The sequence below is a fragment of the Monodelphis domestica genome, chromosome 4, assembly GCF_027887165.1.
Source record: "Monodelphis domestica isolate mMonDom1 chromosome 4, mMonDom1.pri, whole genome shotgun sequence".
Classification (NCBI taxonomy): domain Eukaryota; kingdom Metazoa; phylum Chordata; class Mammalia; order Didelphimorphia; family Didelphidae; genus Monodelphis; species Monodelphis domestica.
In genome coordinates this window covers 124,125,246-124,144,687 of record NC_077230.1, presented here as the reverse complement: position 1 = coordinate 124,144,687, position 19,442 = coordinate 124,125,246, and the positions used below count along the sequence as shown (strand labels likewise).

Sequence of the window (19,442 nt, the reverse complement as noted above, 5' to 3'; positions counted from 1 at the left end):
GCTTACTTTCTCAATGAGAGGGAAGAAGCGGAAGAGAGGGAGAAAACTTGGAACTCAAAAAAAATTTTTTAATGATTCTTAACATTTTTTACTTGTAATTGGGAAATATTTAATGAAATAGATAAAACTATATTTTTAAGAAGAAAAGGTATGACATTAGAATGAATGAGTGAATGATTTAATTTCCATGGGATTCTATCATTAGATCATTACTTTTACTTTATAACTGAACATAAATGGTCATCTAGTCAAACACGCAAGAAAAGAAAAAGAGAACGAGAGCGAGTCAACAAAACAATGACTTTCATCCTAAAAAAGACAATATATGGTAAGAATGTTGTCCTTTCTACACAATGATGATGTTACCAATCCATTCTCAGTAGGATGTATGCTTAGTTGTTCCACCAGGGAGCGGGGAAGGGAGATTGAGCTAATCTGAACTATTTATAAATTTTTACCCAATCCCCTTGTGATCAGCAAAAAATCCATCCTTGTAATACAAGAACATCATTTATTAGATAGGTGGTTAGAATTAAAAATGAAATCTAAAAACATGAATGGGAAAGAGGCTCAATAGTACATACAGTCATCAAACCCATCATCCTGGGACTCATGGGCTCTATTCTAACCAACTAGTATTAGCAATTACATCTGAGGCCACAATAGTAGATTTAGGAGCTCTCCAAATTCACCTCCAAACAACTATTAAAAAACACCTTGAAACAAATTCTAAAGTTGGCAGAATCAACAACAAAAAAAAATTGGGTGAACCAATTCTCCTCCCCAAGATGATGGAGAAGATTGGCAGGAAAGATCTGTCACATTAGGGTAAATGAGGAGTGTCATCCAACACAGGCAGCATCCGAGCAAGCCAGTAACAGGCTTTGCCTTAGCAAAGCCACCAGCAAGGCTCCTGAAGCCAACAACCAGGCAATGTCACTGTGTAGCCAGGCTCACTCCCAAGCACCTGAGCAGGCCCCAGCAGAAGAAATTTGGGACAATGACTCCCCCACCAGAGGTGCAGGCTGAAAAAAAGGAATGAAAAACAAAGAAAAAAAGCCTGGTGACAAGGAAGATCAAAACACAAACCCAGGGGATGACAACAATACAAAAATGGAGACATGAAGAAATCCCAAAGGTATACGTGAGATGGTAGCAGGCCCAAAAAGAACTCCTGGAGGAGCTCAAAAAGGGTTTTTTAAAGCAAATACGAAAGGGAGGATAAGAAATGGGAAAAGAAATGAGTGATGCAAGACAATCATGAAAAAAAGAGTCAATCGTTTAGAAAAGAAAGCATAAAAAAATGGAAAAAGATTTACAAAAATTCACCAAAGAAAGCAATTTCAATCAAAATGATTCATGTTATCTGTCCGATCACTTGAGGGAGCAAAATGGCAAATTTCAACATTTTATAGCAAAGAAGCCACCCTTAGAAACCAGATGTCAGGGGCTTCTTAGCCAAATGAAAAAATCCTTCAAAAGTTGCCACATTTTGAGAGACAGTGTTATTTCAGGGACAGAAAATATTTTGTGAGTGATATTTATTGAACTAATAAATGAGTAAAAGCCTTGATATCATTTTAAAATTCATTCAATTTGATCAACATTTGTCAAGCCCCTACTATGTGTAAGGAGCAGTGTTTGGTGCTGGAAATACAAACCAAAAAAAAGAAAAACTGTAGCAACACTGTCTCCTGCTACTTTGTAATTGTGCTCCAGCTAGACTGGTTCTCTGTCCTTGGTTATATTATGTACACTTTTAAACCTCTATTCCTTTTCTAATGCAATTCTCCCAGTCCAGAATATCCTACCCACCTTCTCACTACTTGCATGACTTCTACCTGTTTTTCCAGGCCTTGCTAAAGTCCTACTTCTATCATGAAGAATTTTCCAATCATTTTTTCCCTGCATTAATCTCCTTAGAATTGACAGCCTCCTTCTCCCCCCCCCCCCGCCCCATTCTGCACAAACTATTAGATTCTGCACAGTTTTGTATTACTCTCTAATTGTTTCTAATGAGAAGTCTTCTCATTCCATCCAAGTGGAGGCTCCTTGGGCTTTTAGGGGTGCTTTTAAAGTGTTCTCTAGTTCTAGCCATAGAATAATGTTCAATATGCAGATGCTGATGTGGTCATAGGACTAAATAAAATAGGTACCTTTAAGAAGTCAAAAAGCTAGAATGAGAATTTTAAAATGTCCTACGTATTCAAAATATGTGTTTTGAAAATACATGTTTTTAAAAACTGAATTCTATTTTCCCACTGACTTAACATTGTTGTTTACAAAATACTTGATTTCCATTTCTGATGGATATTCATCGTGGCACTATGACTCCTAATAGTTTGGCTTCAAGTTGCTCGGTCTCTGTCCAGTAGTGAGAGATTCAAAGAGCCCTAGGGGTGATGAGTATTTAAAGGGACCACTTTGTTAAAGCACAGAATTCCTTTTTAATGAGTAAATTAACTTCTAATTCATCAGTCCCATGGCTGGGAATGTACATTGCTAGATTTTATTAAACCCGGACTCACTAGAATCTATCTCACTTTAAGGCAAACTCAAAGTTCAAGATGCTACATGGGAAAAAACAGCAGCTCTACTCACAACAAAACAGCTTTTGACCTATACACTACTGTTCTCCAAAGAATCCCCAAAGGCTTAACTGACAAATCTATTTCATTGCCCCTGTAAGAGGCAGGGAAATGGCCCATATCTATTTGGTATTTTATACTCAAATGCTCTGATGAGCTAGGATTTTTATAACCTACATGAGTTCCTGTCCAAAACAAGGCAGTGTGAAAGTAAAAGATGTTCTATTAGCCGTCTGGAGATCTCCATGGCTCATTTTCATTGTGGAATTAAGTCTGAGTTTATCCTGAAGAAATTGAAGAGTCTTTAGTTAAAAGAACATTATGATTCTAAGATATATTCTCATCTATGGCCTATTAGTCACACGAATAATATCTGCCTATTTCCTGGCTCTGAAGTATATGTATGTATGTACACACAGGGCTTTATCTCCTGTCTTAGAATCAATGCTATGTATTGGTTGCAAGGTAAAAGAGCAGGAAGAGCTAGACAATGGGGGTTAAGTGACTTGCCCAGGGTCCCACAGCTAGGAAGTGTCTGAAGCCAGATATGAACCCAGGACATCTAGACTCCAAGCCTAATGCTCTATACATTGTTACCTAGCTGCCCCATGTGTATGTGTGTGTGTGTGTACACACATATCCACAAGCTCAGACTCTGAACAATTAGTGCCCTCAAATTTCAAAGCAAATTAAAAAAAAAAAGAGAGAGATTTTACTGATATATGGAGCCTTTTGTATATAGAAGCAAGAACAATCCAGTCTGAAATTTCACTGTTATTCAGGATTAATCCTGTAATCTTCACACAGATCCTGATGTTGTCTTATGATGTCAACAGTTAGTTGAGGCTTAGAGTTGGGAAGACCTGGGTTTGAATCCTACCTCTGACAGTTACATTTATGCAAAATAAGTCATTTATTTTATCGGTGCCTTAGTTTTCTCTTCTGAGAAATGAGAGAATTGGACTTTTGTTGTCTTTCAGTCATTTTTCAGTCTTGCCAACTCTTCACAAACCAACTGGGCCTTTCTTAGCAAAGATACTGGAATTGTATGTCATTTCCTCTCCAACTCATTTGATAGATGAAGAAACTGAGGCAAAGAAGATTAAATTAATTGTTCAGGGTCACATAACTAGTGTCTGAATTTGACTAGATAATCTCTCAGGTGCTTTCCAGCTCAAAATCTATAATCTTATAAAATCTTATGTGGTAGACTGACAAATCACACTACACATCACCAAATCCCTTTGTTCAAAGAGTATTCCATCAGATTAATGCAGTTTTTATGAAGACAAAAAATAGATTGTAGTAATGCAAACATGATAAAAACTTAAAACAAATATACAATACTATAGGGTCCACTCAATTTAGACATTAGGAAAAGAAGTATTCTATCCATTACAAAAAACAAAATATAGTTTCAGCTGTCATTTTCTTCCTTAAAGCCAGAATTGAAATAAATTTAAAAAAATATATAGGCAGTAAACCTTTGATAAATATTTTAGTCTGAAATATAAATTATATATATGACCCTTTTCAAAGCAGAACCTGCTTTCACATTATGGCTGCCTTCTGCAACAACCCCAATAACAGGAAACATTTGGGTTTAATATAATTTAAATTAAAGAAATATTTCTTTATGATAGAAAATAAAAAGAAACAACTTTTTTCTTTCTATATAATTAAAGAAATAAAACAAAGAGTGCTCTGAACCACACATCCCCTGAAGAATATATATGAGAGAACTTACAAATATATCAATAACTGTCTTGATGGATTTTTCTTTCCTTTGCAAGAAGTCATCATCCTGTAAGATAATTGACAGTTAAAAACCAAATGCAAAATAATTAAAACTCGACTGACAAATTAGCTTAGAAACTTGCCTTCCTAATTACTCCTTTGATAAAGAAAGCCCAATCAAAAATGTCATAGGAAAAGGCTAGTTTGCACAAAATACTTGGTGAGAGAAGTGGTAGTCACATATACCAAGCACCAATCCACCTTAAAAGCCCTGAACAGAATGATACCAATTCATGGATCTCGGGAATAACTTAGATGAATTAGGGAAGTCACAAGAGCAACAGCTTCAAGTTATTAAATTGGCTTGACTTGGTTTGAAGCACTCTTCAATATCTTCCAAACATTTGCTGTTTGGCTCACATTAAGTTGGCTCACTCTTTCTTTAGTATGGAACATTGGCTTCCTTGGGTTTCTTTACCTTTATTTTCTAGCCCTTGTGAAGCCAAGCCATTCTCACCTTGCAGTTTCCTTTATCTCAACTGAAAGCAAATTTATTTTTTAACCTGTGACCTATGTCTACCTTTCCACTTTCAGCCACCTCACCCTAGCCCTAAACCCAGCAACATCCTGTAGGGCAGAGGTTTTTAACCTTCTGAGGGTCATGGAGCCCTTTTGGCAGCCTGGTGAAGCCTATGAACCCCTCTCAGAAAAGCTTTTAAATGCATAAAATAAAGTATATAGGACTACAAAGGAAATTCCAAATTCAAAGGCTCCCTAAGATCTATCCAAATGTCTTAAGTCAAGTGGTAAACGTGCTATAATCAGGGGCAGGATTCACCTGTAGGCCTTGTGTTATGAGATGATTGTGGATACAGATCTGACTCTACCTACTCTCAAACATACCAAGCAGGCATTATCAAATGAGGTAAAGAAGGACGCCTCTGCCCTGCTTTTAGAATTCAATAATTCCTCTTTCTGGCGCTCTTCTTGTTGGCCCTCTTACTTCTACGTCTTGTCTGCCTAGACTTATTTACCTCCTCCCCTGCCTTAGCTGTCACTTAAGCTCTCTGGGGCTAGGTTCCCTCATCTCTAAAATGAGGGGGTTCTTGGCCCAATGGCCTCCAAGATCCTTCCTACCTCTAAATTCATGACTATGATCCTGGACCTATTCGCTTGGCTGACTCTTCTATGAGACTGGCCCATATTTGACTGCTTTCCTGCTTAATTCTTTAGAACTCTTTCTGATGGCAGGACAGCTGTGCTCTATCTATGGTGAGGATGTTCACAGGAAAGGGGTATGATGGGCTCCTTCCTCCCATCAAAACTTTTCTCTCCTCTCTGTTCCCTCCCCCAGACATGAGGCTTCAGGGAATACCAGAGGCCCACTCACAAAATAACTTGAAAACGCTTGTTCTACATGTCTACTAAACCCTCTGTGCCCAACCTGGAGATCCAGATTGTGCACTGAAGATTGGCCAGATTGGGGAAAAGGTGTTGAATACTGTTTACCTGTAACTTATCTAATGAATACATAATCTGTGTGAGACCCAAGAAAAGGGCTCTAATAACAGTGCTTTAAGTGCTTTCCCCCTTTTCTACCTGTTTTCCTGACCCCTTCCTAAACAACCCTTCACAAGGCTATAATTTCAACAATAATAAAAGGAGGAAAAAAAAAAACAGACACTGACCTCAGGGAGGCTATAGGTTTTCTGAAACTGAGATATGGAATAGGATCGAATGTAGTCACCCATTTCTTCTCTGGTTTCTATGGCACGTTTCACCAACCACTAATGAGGAAAATAGTGTCAAATATGTTAATACAGCTAAAATCTCATTGCAACAATTACCATTATTAAAAAGGTCCCTAAATAACATTATTTCCACATTCGTGAAGATGGTCCCCAATACCAGAACTTTATGACCTAATCACAATTCACTACAAAAAAATTTTGTTATAGGGAATTTGGGATCTGGGTTTTAGTCCTGGGACTATCACTAATTAGCTGTATGACTATGGGCAAGGTTCAAGAGGACTGACTAGGGTCACACTGCCATCAGAGGCAGAACTTCAGAAACCCAGCTCTCTCCATACTATGGCACGAGGCTGCCTCTCAGACACATCAATATATAACATAATAAAAAAACAAGATTCAGGAATTTGGAAGATGGAAAGAGGAATGAATGGAGAAAATGTGCAAGTTCTTTCTCAGTACCCTCGCTGAGTTTAGAACACTCCTTTTCACTTGTTAATTCACTGAAAAAAGATGCCGAGCATCAGCTCTATTTCATCTCCCGTCTTCTGTCTGACAGGAAACAAGATTTTTAGCAGTGTACCATCAAAACAACATTTCACTACAATAAAACAATTTTGACATTCCATGGTATTCACTGAGATGGGCTCTCCTACATGGATTGTCTACACAAAGATTTTCTGAAACACTAAAGAACTTAATTCTGAAAAATGTTGTAAATACTATACATATATATCTATATCTATATATCTATATTTAGGAGACAGTGATACAGCATAGGAAGAACATCATTTATCTCTGGAACCAGATCACCTGGGCTACATAAATGCTACAATTTGCATCTCTCCCTTTCCTAATCCCATATATGGAGATGACTGGTAAGAGTCACTCAAATGCAAAAGATTGAAGCTTTTAGCCAGCCCCTGCCAGGGAGGACACAGAGAGCTGCGACCCTCACTTTAGTGATGTGTCAGGAATCCCAGAAGTAAGCTCTTCCCTGCTCAGGAACTTCACTCCCAGCTTTTACTCTGTCCTCTCCTTGACCTCAAAGACTCAGGAAAATGAAATGTTGGCACATTCCAGTAAAAAAGACTCAGGTGAGATCTCTTCTCTAGGCTGGGTTCACCAGGTTTTCTGTAGAGGAAACGGGAGAAGACCCTGGTACTAGTCTTGGCTAAGACTCAATACCTGTGTGTGTGGGTTCGGGAAAAGTCAATTAACCTTTCTGGGCCTGAGCTCCCTCAACTGCCAAAGGAAAACAATACTGCCTGAGTTTCAGACACATCTGCCTCGAAGGGACTGTAGTAAAGATCACGTAGATATGGTGCTTATGGTGCTTCACAAGCATCGATCATTGACTCTTGGACTATATCCAGAGCATGTGAAGAGCCCCTCAGTGTCCTTTGAAGCATTAAGACTCAAGAGCAATAAGAGAAAAACAAAGCCAGTGAGGGGCCAGTCAAAAGTCCATTTGCATGCTCCTTCCATCTCCACCAGAGCCAGAGGAAATCATTGCATATTCTCTCACCAACACAAGGGTCAGTATTCAGCTTCTCCAGGAAAAACAACCCTCGGTTGAATGTCACATGTTAATGAGATGCATTTCCCCATCAGCATCCTTCTTAGTAAGAACAGCAGATGCCTCTGTCAATAACCAGGCTCATTTATGTTAGAGGAACTGAAATAAAATAACAGCACAGAAAAAAAGCAGCCTGAGGTCCATTAGACTGTAAGTCACTGGAGGGCAGGCACTGCTTTTGTCTTTCTTTATATCCCTAGTTCTTGGCACAGAGCCCAGCACAGACTAACTCCTTAATCAATGTTGGCTGGCTCAATTTGACTAAAACAGATATTTCCAAACTCCTAAAAATCTGTAAGCTGTTCTATTACAAACAATAACAAACCTGCAAAATTCTGACCCATTGAGAAAGTTTTAGTGATCCACAGAAGCAACTATGCACAAATCACTAGCCTGTGGCCAAGGAGCCACCTTTTCAGGAAAGTAGATAAAAAAATAATAAAAACTATAAATACTAGGGGCTTTTAACAGAATTCCTCTTTTCCTCTTTAGGTTGTTCCTTCTCTGAGTCAAAGTAAAACAAATGTAATACATTTTCTGTCTATAAGAGCAAATGAGATAACATATACAAACTATTTTGTACACCTTAAAGAGCAGTATAAATGCCTGCTGTTACTACTATATTATTATTACTACGACTCCAGGTGACATATAGTGTATTAACTTTAGAGCACATTTAAAATTGCCATATCTTATAGCTGAACAGGATATTCCAGATCATCTGGTCTAAATCCCTGACTTAATAAAAGAATGGAGGTAGAAAGGGAGGAAATGACTTGCCCAAGATCAACAGTAAGATAAACAATTTGTTCTTTTTCTTTGTGGTGGGGCTGGAGGCTATTAGGTATTAATCGACAAACTTCATCAATACTGGCTCAAAGGTCAATACAAGGCTTGCTGGTTTAGACAATGGCTGAAAACTCCTCAATTAAGCATAACCAGTATCATTCAAATCTGGTTGTGCATTTATTCTATGCTGAAGTCTCTCTGTCTCTTGTCTCTCTCTCTCTCTCTCTCTCTCTCTCTCTCTCTCTCTCTCTCTCTCTCTCTCTCTCTCTCTCTCTCGCTCTCTCTCTCTTCTTCCCATGCTTTCCAAAAGATACCAACCACTCTTTTTCATTTTCTAATCCTCGATTCTTCTTCCTTCAAAATGAAGGCATAGGCTATGATTGGGGATGTAAACTCTAAACAATCACTCTATTGCAAATAATAATATGGAAATAGGTCTTGATCAATGATATATGTAAAACCCAGTGGAACTGGTTGTTGGTTCTGGGGGGGAGGGGGGGAAGGAGAGAGGGAAAGACCATGAATCATGTAACCATGGAAAAATATTCTAAATTAGCTAATTAAATAAATAAATATTTTAAAAATGAAGGCATAGTCCACCATCCATTTTAAGAAACTACAAACTTATCAGATGAAGGTTCAACACATCTACCTTGACTTTTTTAAGATTAAAGACTTCTTGAAGAAAAAATGAAAAGATCTGACCTAGAGAATACTCTTCCTTAAGTGGCTATTATAATGTTTTAAACTCTTTCAGCATTCAGATTTGGAACATTACTCTCCATCATCCTTCTCATCCATATAAACCAACATGTACCAAACATTCTGACCTGGAACACCCAGAGAACACCAAAATATATAATAGGGCATTAAGAGTCACTAGGATGCTTGTAGTAGGTTTGATTGATATCAAGAACCACAGTCATGGTCTCCTGAAATAAGGCAATTAGTACTCCGACCAGATTCTGAATCTTGGGCCCAGTGGCTCATGGGTCTGACTCAGGAAGCACAGTGGTCAAAGAACCAGCTTCATGACTGGGTTGTGGTCCCAACTCTGACACATACTGGCAGTGACCCGAGGCAAGTCACTGAAATTCATACTCTCAGCAATTCTTTAAGATTCTATAAAATAGTTCAGCCCCCACAGACAACATTACAGGATCAAACTCTTCGGTAGAAAAGGCCAACCATCTGTCATGCCCAGGCCAGGTAAACCAGCTTGGCTGAAGCAGCAAGGTACCCTGAGGGAGAGGCAGAATTTCTCTGTGAGACAAAGCAAATAACTGACCTAGATGGAGCTAGCCCAGGACCCTGATCACCAGAGCCCTTCAAAGAACGGTGCCTCCAGATCCCTAGCCCAGCTCCTAGCCCAATCCATCATCTGAGGAAGCAGGGATCTCTGTGGAGAAGTGGCCCAACAACTGTTTCATCTGATATTGTAGCTTTTGGGGAAAAGAAAGTTATTGCCATGAAAGTCTTTGGCATGGCCAAATGGGTCAACATCATAAAAAGACATGCTTCTCATCACTTGAACATTAAAGAAGCAGCACTCCCATGAGCTTTGCCCCTGTACCCTAAGAGCCACAAAACCTTTTCATATGACTTGCAGCTGAAACGTCCTGTAGCTGCTGTCTCTTCCTTTTAGAATATGAACTCTGAGAGCAGGTGTGAAAGGGATGGTCTTGCCTTGCTATTTGTATCCTTTGTACTTAGCACAGTCTAGGACACAGTAAGTATTTAATAAATGCTTTCTCATTTCATTCATTCATTTATTCATCCACTCACTCATTTATGAATTATAGATAAAGTGCTTGACTGTGTTGGTTGAGTTTCTTATGCCAAAGAAATCAGACCCAATCCCTAATATACAAGAAGGCTCTTACCTGTACAACAGGAAATATATGAATGAAATCCAGCCCCTGGATCTGATGAGGCTCCAGGCGGTGTGGGCATTTCATCCTTGGCAGGACAGATACAATTTTTTCTGTCAGGGCACTGTTGAAAGAAAACCAACAAAAAGCTGAAGAGGCAACAAGTGACCTTTGAAAAATATTGAAGGAGCAGCTAAGTTGTTCAGTGGATGAAGCACCAGGTCTGAAGTCAGGAGGACCTGAGTTCAAATGTGGCATCAGACACTTCCTAGCTAGCTGTGTGACCCTGGGAAAGTCACTTAACCCCAGTTGTGTAGCCTTTAACACTCTTCTGCCTTGGAACCTATATTCAGTATCAATTCTAAGATGGAAGATAAGGGTTCAAAAAAAAAAGAGACAATTTCTAAATAATATCTCCAATGAATAGGAGAGAATGGTCTTTATAGCAGGATGATTTGGGGTTCATTATGGGAAGAAAAATGGCAGTCATGAGATAGTAGGCATCAAAGGAAACCAATAAATTTCCTACTTGCGAATCTTTTCAGATATGAATGGTAGAAAAGAGAAAGGCAACCATCTTCTATTTAAGATAAAAGTATGATAAGATGGATATAGATCTCTATATATTTAGATTTAAAACATGCATACACTTGTTTGTAAACGTATGCATATCTTTCTCTAATTTAAAGGCAGTCTTGCTTGAAAGAGGTTCTCTAAAACCACAAGTCCTGGGTTCCAGTGGCTAGACAACATCGGTCTTTAACAACGGAATGTGTTATAACAATCTATGTAAGGCAGGATTTTTTTCTCCTTTAAAAGACATTTCCATTCAGTAGGAAGAAAGCTCCCTCTAGCGTCTGCAGTTTTCTTAGTTTGACAAAGATAACTATTTGGAATAATACATTATTTATTCTGCAATCTAAAATGAAAACAAAATCAAGAAAAAATAAGAAACAAATGAACAAGAAGCTGGAACTTCCTTCTCAGTTTCCCGCTCTTCAAGCAGTCTTTGCATAGCCTCTCCAAAGGGGTAAAGTAACTGTTTGATTCTCTAAGGTACCAGGAAAAGATATTTCACACCTTCCCAAAGTTTGCTGATTCTTTTATATGGTCTTTCTCTGAATCATATATTTTTCTTCTATAACTAATGTTCTTAGCACTTTATTAACAGTATTCTCAGGGATAATGGAGATAGATGAGATTCTGGGCTAGAAGGAAGAGTTTGAGGAAATTCCAAGTTGAAAAGAACCTGAAAAGCCAACTTGTCTAAGTAAGTAACATGAGCAAGAAGTTACTCCTATCAAGTCTAATAAGTGGATTCCTTTGCTTGAATATTTCAAGGGAAGGAAAACAAATATCTCCAACAGCTGCTCATTCCCCTTGTAGATAGTTCTAATTATTAGGAAACTTTTCTTCAATCCAAGCCTGAATTTTCTTTTCTATAATTTTCACCATTACTCCTAATTCTGCCCTTTAGGACCAAGCAGAATAAGTCAAATCCCTCTTTCATATGAGATTCTTCCAAATACTTGAAGATGGCTATCCCCTAACCTAACCCTTTTATTTTACAGATAAGCAAAATGAAGCCCCCCCAACTGATTTGTCTACAACTAAATGGCATACACAGTCAGGACTAGAAACTAAGATTCCTGATTTCTATCAGGTTGACATCAACAGCTGAGCATTACTGGGGAAAGCCTTCTGTCCCAAAACAATAATACCTACAAACAATTTCATTCTTTTGCATACCTAAAAAGGACAAAAGCTTGGTTGAAAGGGACATAAATCCAAAGGTAGGTGATGGAGGGTTACTGCAGCAAATAGAAGCCTATCTCAAGAGAAATTGGTAAGTCCAGAAGGAAACATTTAATATGAGGTTTACTTCCTTCTGTCCCCATATAAGATAAGCTTCTAGCTACCTTTCTGCCACTAAACTGGCAAGTTTATTTACTGAGAGTCTGCTATGTACAAGACACCATGCTAGTCTCTGTTTTTAAAAGGATCCTCACATCAGTAGGAATGAGCTCAAGGATTACCAACTAAATTGTAGCTGCTTAATAAATGTTGACTGAATGAATATTAGCCTAAGAAGCATGTAATTAGGAAGGTAAATCTGTTGAATAAATTAATCAGTCATATAATATATTCCAAAGCCAGATAAAGATGAATTTTGGATTATTCAATTCTTTGGGATTATCTGTGTCATTCAAGGGATAATAAAACCATAGAATGTCAGAGTTAGAAGACACCTTAAAGATTATTTTGCTTAAGCATCTCATTTTACAGTGGAAGAAACTGAGGCCCAAAGAAAAGTGACTTGTCTAAGGAAACTCAGTCATTAAGTGACAGAAAGAACTAGAACATGGATCTTCTGATCAATAAATACAAGAGTCCTGAATGTCATTTGAGGATGATTGAACTAGGTCCTTAGCATGTTATTTGGAAGGTGTTCTCGGGCAGAGGGAATTTAGGATAAAAAATCAAGTGTTTCTGAGAGAGGGAGGACAAAACTTCCTTCCCCACAATTCCTCACAACCTTCCCTACTCTATCCTCCCTCCCCACTCCCCCAACTATCTCCAAACAACCCTAGAGAGAAGTCTCTTACCTCTCAGCTAGAGATCATAGAGACCTTAGCTATCTGTGTGTTCAGAAGGTAACAAATATTTGAGGAGTTCAGTGTATAAGATGCTTTTCTATTGTGAGTTACACAAGCCAATTTTGCATGTCTCAAGATGAGTACCCTCCAGCCAATAAGAGGTATCATTCAGGACAGATGAACTTCGTAACCAATTAGGAACTTACATTTTTTGACCAATTGTAGAGTTTTCCTGAAAAAGTAAGTCAACATCTATATCAAAGTTGCAAGTAGTGATACACCAAGTCATTCCTCCCACTACCTGGAAGATATAAAAAAAAAATTAATTTTTCCTTTTCAATTTTGGTAGAAAGGGAATAGGGGTGGGAGGAGAAGAGGTAAGAAATATTATTAACTGTTCTTACATAACTTACTTATGGTCTGCATGTGTCTGAATATAAAGAAAACATCTTCTCTACTTTGCTTTATTACTTTACTTTTTTAGTATTTTACTAAAGTCTTTACTACTTTAGTTATAATTCATCCAAACCACGGATTTGGATTAGTCACTCAGCATGTATTTGTAGAATTATTACTGTACACTGAGATAAAAGAGAAATATATGCCATCATGCCTGCCCTGGAAGAACACATACAGCCTGGATGGGGAGGTGAGATTTATTCATAAGAAAAAGAAAACGATATAAGAGGAGAAATCAAATTTGAGCTGTCTTGGCTGACTCCAAAGCTGGAGATGTGCACTTTACAGGGTAGGCTGCAATATAACCCCAAGTGATGTATGATCACCCAAATAGATATATGGGACAGATGGGCTACATTCTACTTTCTCTACAATAGCCAATCATAGGCTTGACTCCAATGGAACTATAGTATCCCTTTCGTTTATTAAATCAACAGCCTAGAACTTAGCTCCTCCAAGGGTAGGCTTTTTGTGGCTGTGCCTGGGCATTTTTCCCTTAGGCTGGTTATAACCCAACTGAAATCCAAGAAGCTGTGGCACCTGTTTGAGTGGTACTGAACCCCAACATCCCTACCCTTTGGGTCCAGATGGCCTTGTTTCTATGGCAGGGCTGAGTTCCATATTCAGAAGCAGTGACCAGCCTTCTTTCTTTTTTTGTTTTTGGTAGGACAGAATGAATTGCATAGAATGAGAAGGCATGAATGGATTGTAACCTGTAATGCAGCTCTCATTACATTATCTTTTCCCCCAAATTACTGGACATTGTGGGCAGCTAGGAAGCTTGGCAGATTGAAAGCCAGGCTTAGAGAAAGGAGGTTCTGGGTTCAGATCTGACCTCAGACACTTCCTAGCTATGTGACTTTGGGCAAGTTGCTTAATTTCTACTGCCTAGCCTTTACTGCTCCTCTGCCTTGGAACCTTAGTACACATTTATACATTTTAAAATGGAAGGCAAGGGGTTAAAAAAAAACCCAACCAAACTACTAACCAGGACTTCCAAAAGCCTCTATTATTGCCTATAATTCTGTGTAGCTTCTATCCCTATTCCTGATTAATCAGCTCATTCTCAGAGTTTGCTGAGACCTTATGTTTTGGACATACATAGAGAATAAAGGATAGTAAAATCAGAAGTCTGGAATTTTTCATAAGAATGAACTATTACCAAAGATGCCCAAGTGTCATATTTGGTTTGCTGAGAATCTATAAACCGTACACAAAATAATTCAATAACAAATCATTTTAAGTATCTGTTATATATGTAATATAAGTACTCTACAGATTTGTGAGAATTCCTCAACAAATTTTTGAATCTAGAATTAAAGGTCACTCCCATTAATGGCTAATAAACTATGTGTTAGGTTCAACCCTAAGCCAAATTATGAAGTAGGTATCTTTGGAAGAAGGAAGGCATACTGATAAATGAACTCGATGTGCTGTTAATGTGGTCCAGGTGATATTTCATATACTTTGGTACTCAAGTGGAATCTTTTGGGGCAGGATTCCTGAGTTTTTCAAATCCCATTACATAAGATATCAGCTACTCCACCTACATGGGTCTGTCTCTATCTTTTATTTTTTAAAGCCAGTGAGCAAAAGACACTCATTTTTTAATCCTTTTCTTTTTCTCCTAGCTCACTTATATATGGCTACTCTAGAGAAAATGTAACATCCATCATGTATGAAGATGATGCTACTCAGCCACTATCAGAAGGATAGGTAGTTTAAGTTCTCCAAAAGTTGGAATGAATAGCAACAAGTCATCCACACTCTAGCCCCATGTTCTTTCTAGCATGTGATACAGATATAGTTTTACCAAGTTAAAACTGCACCAAGACTTTTGGGACACACAGTATTTGCCAAATGAGTAACCAAGATTAGGAGAATTATTCAAATTATTTCTTTGCAGCACCCTCTTGCTCAAACACGTTAAATGATTCCTGCTGCCTTTGAGATGAAGTTTTAACTCCTTAGTCAAGCACATAATCTGTAAAAATCTGGCTCCAACCTACCTTTCTCATTACATCTCTACAAAACTCCCTGCTTCAGTCAGACCAAACTTTTACAACTGCAAGTCTATCCATTTACTGTTTACATTTACTATATTTCCTCCAATAGATCATAAGCTTCATGAGGGTCACTGACTGGTCCATTTTTGTTGTATATCCAGTACTGACCACAATGCACTGCGCATAATTGATCATAAATTTAGATGAAATGTATTTGTGCCTCTGTGGACACCTTATCCCTCAGCATGGAATGCCTCCCCTTTTCTTTTCTGCCCAGCCAAGTCCTATCCAATCCTTAAGAAATGGCTTGAGACTCCTCTATGTGAAGCCTTTAACCATTCAAGCTCAAAATTATTTCCCCTTTCTCTAAAGTCCTATAGGACTTACTGCTTAATACTGCAAGTTATCACATGTATGCCTCAATGTACGACTAGATAGATTACTATCTTACACTTAAGTAATATGTTAAATACAATATTATCATGATTATGTAGAGATATTATACTTATCTGCTCCCTCCATAGTACCAAGAAGGAACTTTTTTTTAAACAAACTAATTTGTTTATTGATTGAATGTACTTAACAAGGCTCATGTGATGAATGCCTTAAGGTGTTCTAGGGTAGAAGCAATATCCTAAGACCCTGACCCATAAAGCTAGACTGGTTTTTCTTTAAAAGCTCTAAAACTGTTCATAAGACTTGCAAGTTGACTTCATTTCAGCGCCTGTCTCGGGCTTCTGATTATAGCTCAGCAATCTGACTAACCACAGCACAGGACATCTGCTCTTGACAAATATCCTTTCCCTATCCTGAATGTTCTTCTCTAGCTCTAAGTAAATTTTCTTTTGTTAACTGTCAGAGGGTCTAAAAGGGTCTCATTTCATTCCCATCTCCAACCTAAGTCATCAGACTGACCTGATCAGCTCTGGGTTACGATACCCTCACAATAACCCTATGAAGTAGTTGATACAAGTATAATTATCCTCAATTTATAGGGTCAAAATGGTTAAGTAACTTGTCTAGAATCATAAAACTAGTGTTAGAGCCAGAACTCAAACACAGATTTTCTGACACTAAAAATGGGAGGGCTTCCACTCCATCAAACTGGATGTCATAAACACTGGAAAATTGTGTTTTTTTTTGGCTCTTTATTACCTTTCCTTTCCGTGTCATAAATTTACAATCTGGGTCCCTAGACAAAATTTTATGAAAGATCCTAGCTAGGAAAGTGCCCAGCTCTTGTAGCTGGACCCTGGAGGAAACACATGTAGGGTTTTCTTCATTAAACTCTTAGAATTAGAATGGACTTTAGAGGTCATCTAAACATATTGTATGGATGAGGAAACTAAGGCCCTGAAAAGAAAAGTGACTTGCCCAAAATCATACAACTAGTAGGTGGATTGGAGGTATCTCAAGAAAAGTGCATTGGGTCTTCTCCTAAGGCAGTAAGGGGCATGGCCATATGATGCCATGAGGTCCTGATATTAAGTGAGATCAAAAAAGGACTGATTAGCCTTGAAAACCATGCTGGACATTATCAGTTTGGATAAATTGGGATACTTAAGAAAGAATATATGAACTCTGAAACAACAATTTGGTACTATGTGAAAGTGTTTCATTTTATCTTTAGTTGTTAGTAAAGGTCTGGGAACTGTGGGAGGAAGAGAAGTGGAATACGAGGGAAATATGAGGTGGGGGAAAAGGGAGGATTAACTCCATTTCTGCTATACTAAGAGGGATGAGGAGGGCCTGAAAGCCATCATGGTTAATCAAACACTGACGTCAGTAACTTAAACAGAAAGTGCTCTCTCTGCCTTACCCTGACCTGTAGTTCAGAGTAGAGACCCAGCTATGATTGAGATTAAAAAGAAGAAAACTGAAGCAGGGCTTATTTGGGAGTAAAGACCATAAGAACCAGTTCCTTTCTACCTGGGGTTGTTTCTTTATAAAACCTTTTAGCCAAAGGCTCTGGGATTACCTTAATTATATCCCACTTTTATTGAATGGTTCCTTAACTTTGTAGAGACTAATTAGGTGATGGCTACACTATGTTTTCAATAATACAACTAGGACAATTATACATATATCTTTCATTTAATGAACTTTTGATAAAAATTTGTCAAAGGTAGTCCAAGAAGGAAAAGGAAGAAAGGACAGACATGTTGGGGTAAATCTTTTGCAAGTCTACTGTACTGGTTAAATTGGGAAACACGGAACTATATAATAACCAAGATCTCATCCAGTCTACAAAACAATCTACAAATTTCTTGTGCATCTCCAACTTGACCAATATGTATAAGAGTAGAAGCTGCAACTTGTGATTCTTTGTATATTTCACAGTCAGGTACTACCATGAAAATAGAAGCTGCTCAATAAATATTATTTATTTATAAAGGAGGTTATGTTAAAAAAAAAACCCAACAATCTGAACACTTCTATAAAAACTGAGAATGGGGCGGGGGGCTGGGGAACAGGGACAGAGAAACAGACAGAAAATAGGCAGGTAATAATAAGTTGGTAAAATGATTCTCTATTATCTTCCACTCCCGGTGACAATCACACTACTATGACACAAAGGACTTTCTTCTTACTTTGTCAAAGGGTGATAATCCTTTAATTCTTGCCCTGAAATATCCAGCTGCAACCAAGAGCTCCAAAATTTCTGTCAACTTGATATTTTGTTCTTCATCTTCTCTTGTTTCCACCTCAAAGAAGCCCAAAAAAAAAAAAGGTGAGATGGATGATTTATTTTCCTTTGATGTCAAAGTCTGACCACCAAGAAAACAATGGTATGGATATACTACTATGTTACTAAGAAACAGGAGGAACTTAATGAGTTCCTATTGCAAACCCAGCACAGTAGTAGGACTTCAGTATAAGAAATACAATAATTGACCTACCTGTCCATGAGGAATTTAAAATTTAAACAGTTGGGGCAATAAGACAGATATACAGCAATTACAAAACAATTCCAAGGAAATGAATAAGTGACACAGATTACATACTTAAGCACTAAAGGAATTCAGAACAAGAGAAAGATTATTATGGAATATGGTTGATCAGAAATGATTTCTCAAAAGGGATAAATTTTAAACTGGGCTTTGAAGCAATATCTAACTCAATTTTTCAGAGATTAATTATCTGTCGAGATTAAGGGGCTTTCCTATTCAACCAGCCAGCCTGATTGTCCCAAGAATTGAGACCCAGAAATGTGTCCAAATATGTCTAGGATAGTATTTTCCTTTGTATTTCTAAGGCAAATACAAAAGGCATATTTGGATCTGATATGTGAAAATTTAAACAAAAAACTCACTTCATTTATTCTAATATGGAAAAAATGTTTTACATGATTGCATACATAAAATCTATATTAAATTGCTTATCCCAGGGAAGGTTAGGAGAGCATCAGAGAGAGTATAAAAGGAGAGCGTTTGGAACTCAAAACTTAAAAAAAGTTTAAAAATTGTTTTTACATGTAAATGGGGAAAATAACATTATTTTTAAAAAATAGTTAAAAAAGAAAGAAACTCATACATTAACTCAGTAAAAGTTCAGTGCCTACACTATGCTAGAGAGTGAGGAGATACAAATATTCAGTTTGATGAACACTCATTAATTACCTCCTATGTTCATAACACCATTCCAAGAAAAGAATTTTATGGCCACAACTAAATCTAAAGATTCAAATGAGGAATCACAAGATGGAAGGGTCAAAGAGGCAAGAGCATAACCATGGCTATGCAGTATCTAAGATATGGTCTGTGTCCTCAAAGCTACTAAATAATCTTTTACTATTTTTATTAATTGTCTCTCTTCTCTCTCTCCAATCCAATTTTTTAAAAAAGAATGTTTAAATCTAGCACCCAGATGTCTACTCACTTTTGGATTCTCCCCTTTCTCTCCACATCCAACAGGTTATCCATACATTTTTTATTACTACTTTGTAATATTTCTTTATATTCCCACCCCTAGCTAGAATTCTGATTACTTCACATTGGAATTCTAAGACCTCCCTCAACAAATCTATCCTATTCCTCACTGGCAGATTGCTCTTCCTAAATTGTC

The 19,442-nt window shown here is 37.7% G+C and overlaps 1 protein-coding gene across 1 annotated transcript in view; it reads right to left on the bottom strand.

Annotated features, from left to right (window-relative positions):
* Positions 1-19,442, bottom strand: part of CCDC93 (coiled-coil domain containing 93) — a 113,592-nt gene that overhangs the window by 89,458 nt on the left and 4,692 nt on the right. The window contains exons 2-6 of the mRNA XM_007494070.3: positions 17,969-18,082; positions 13,119-13,213; positions 10,328-10,439; positions 6,014-6,112; positions 4,336-4,392 (exon numbers count right to left, since the gene is read on the bottom strand). Coding sequence (XP_007494132.2) covers positions 4,336-4,392; positions 6,014-6,112; positions 10,328-10,439; positions 13,119-13,213; positions 17,969-18,082 — 477 coding nt within the window. The remainder of the gene's footprint in view (positions 1-4,335; positions 4,393-6,013; positions 6,113-10,327; positions 10,440-13,118; positions 13,214-17,968; positions 18,083-19,442) is intronic.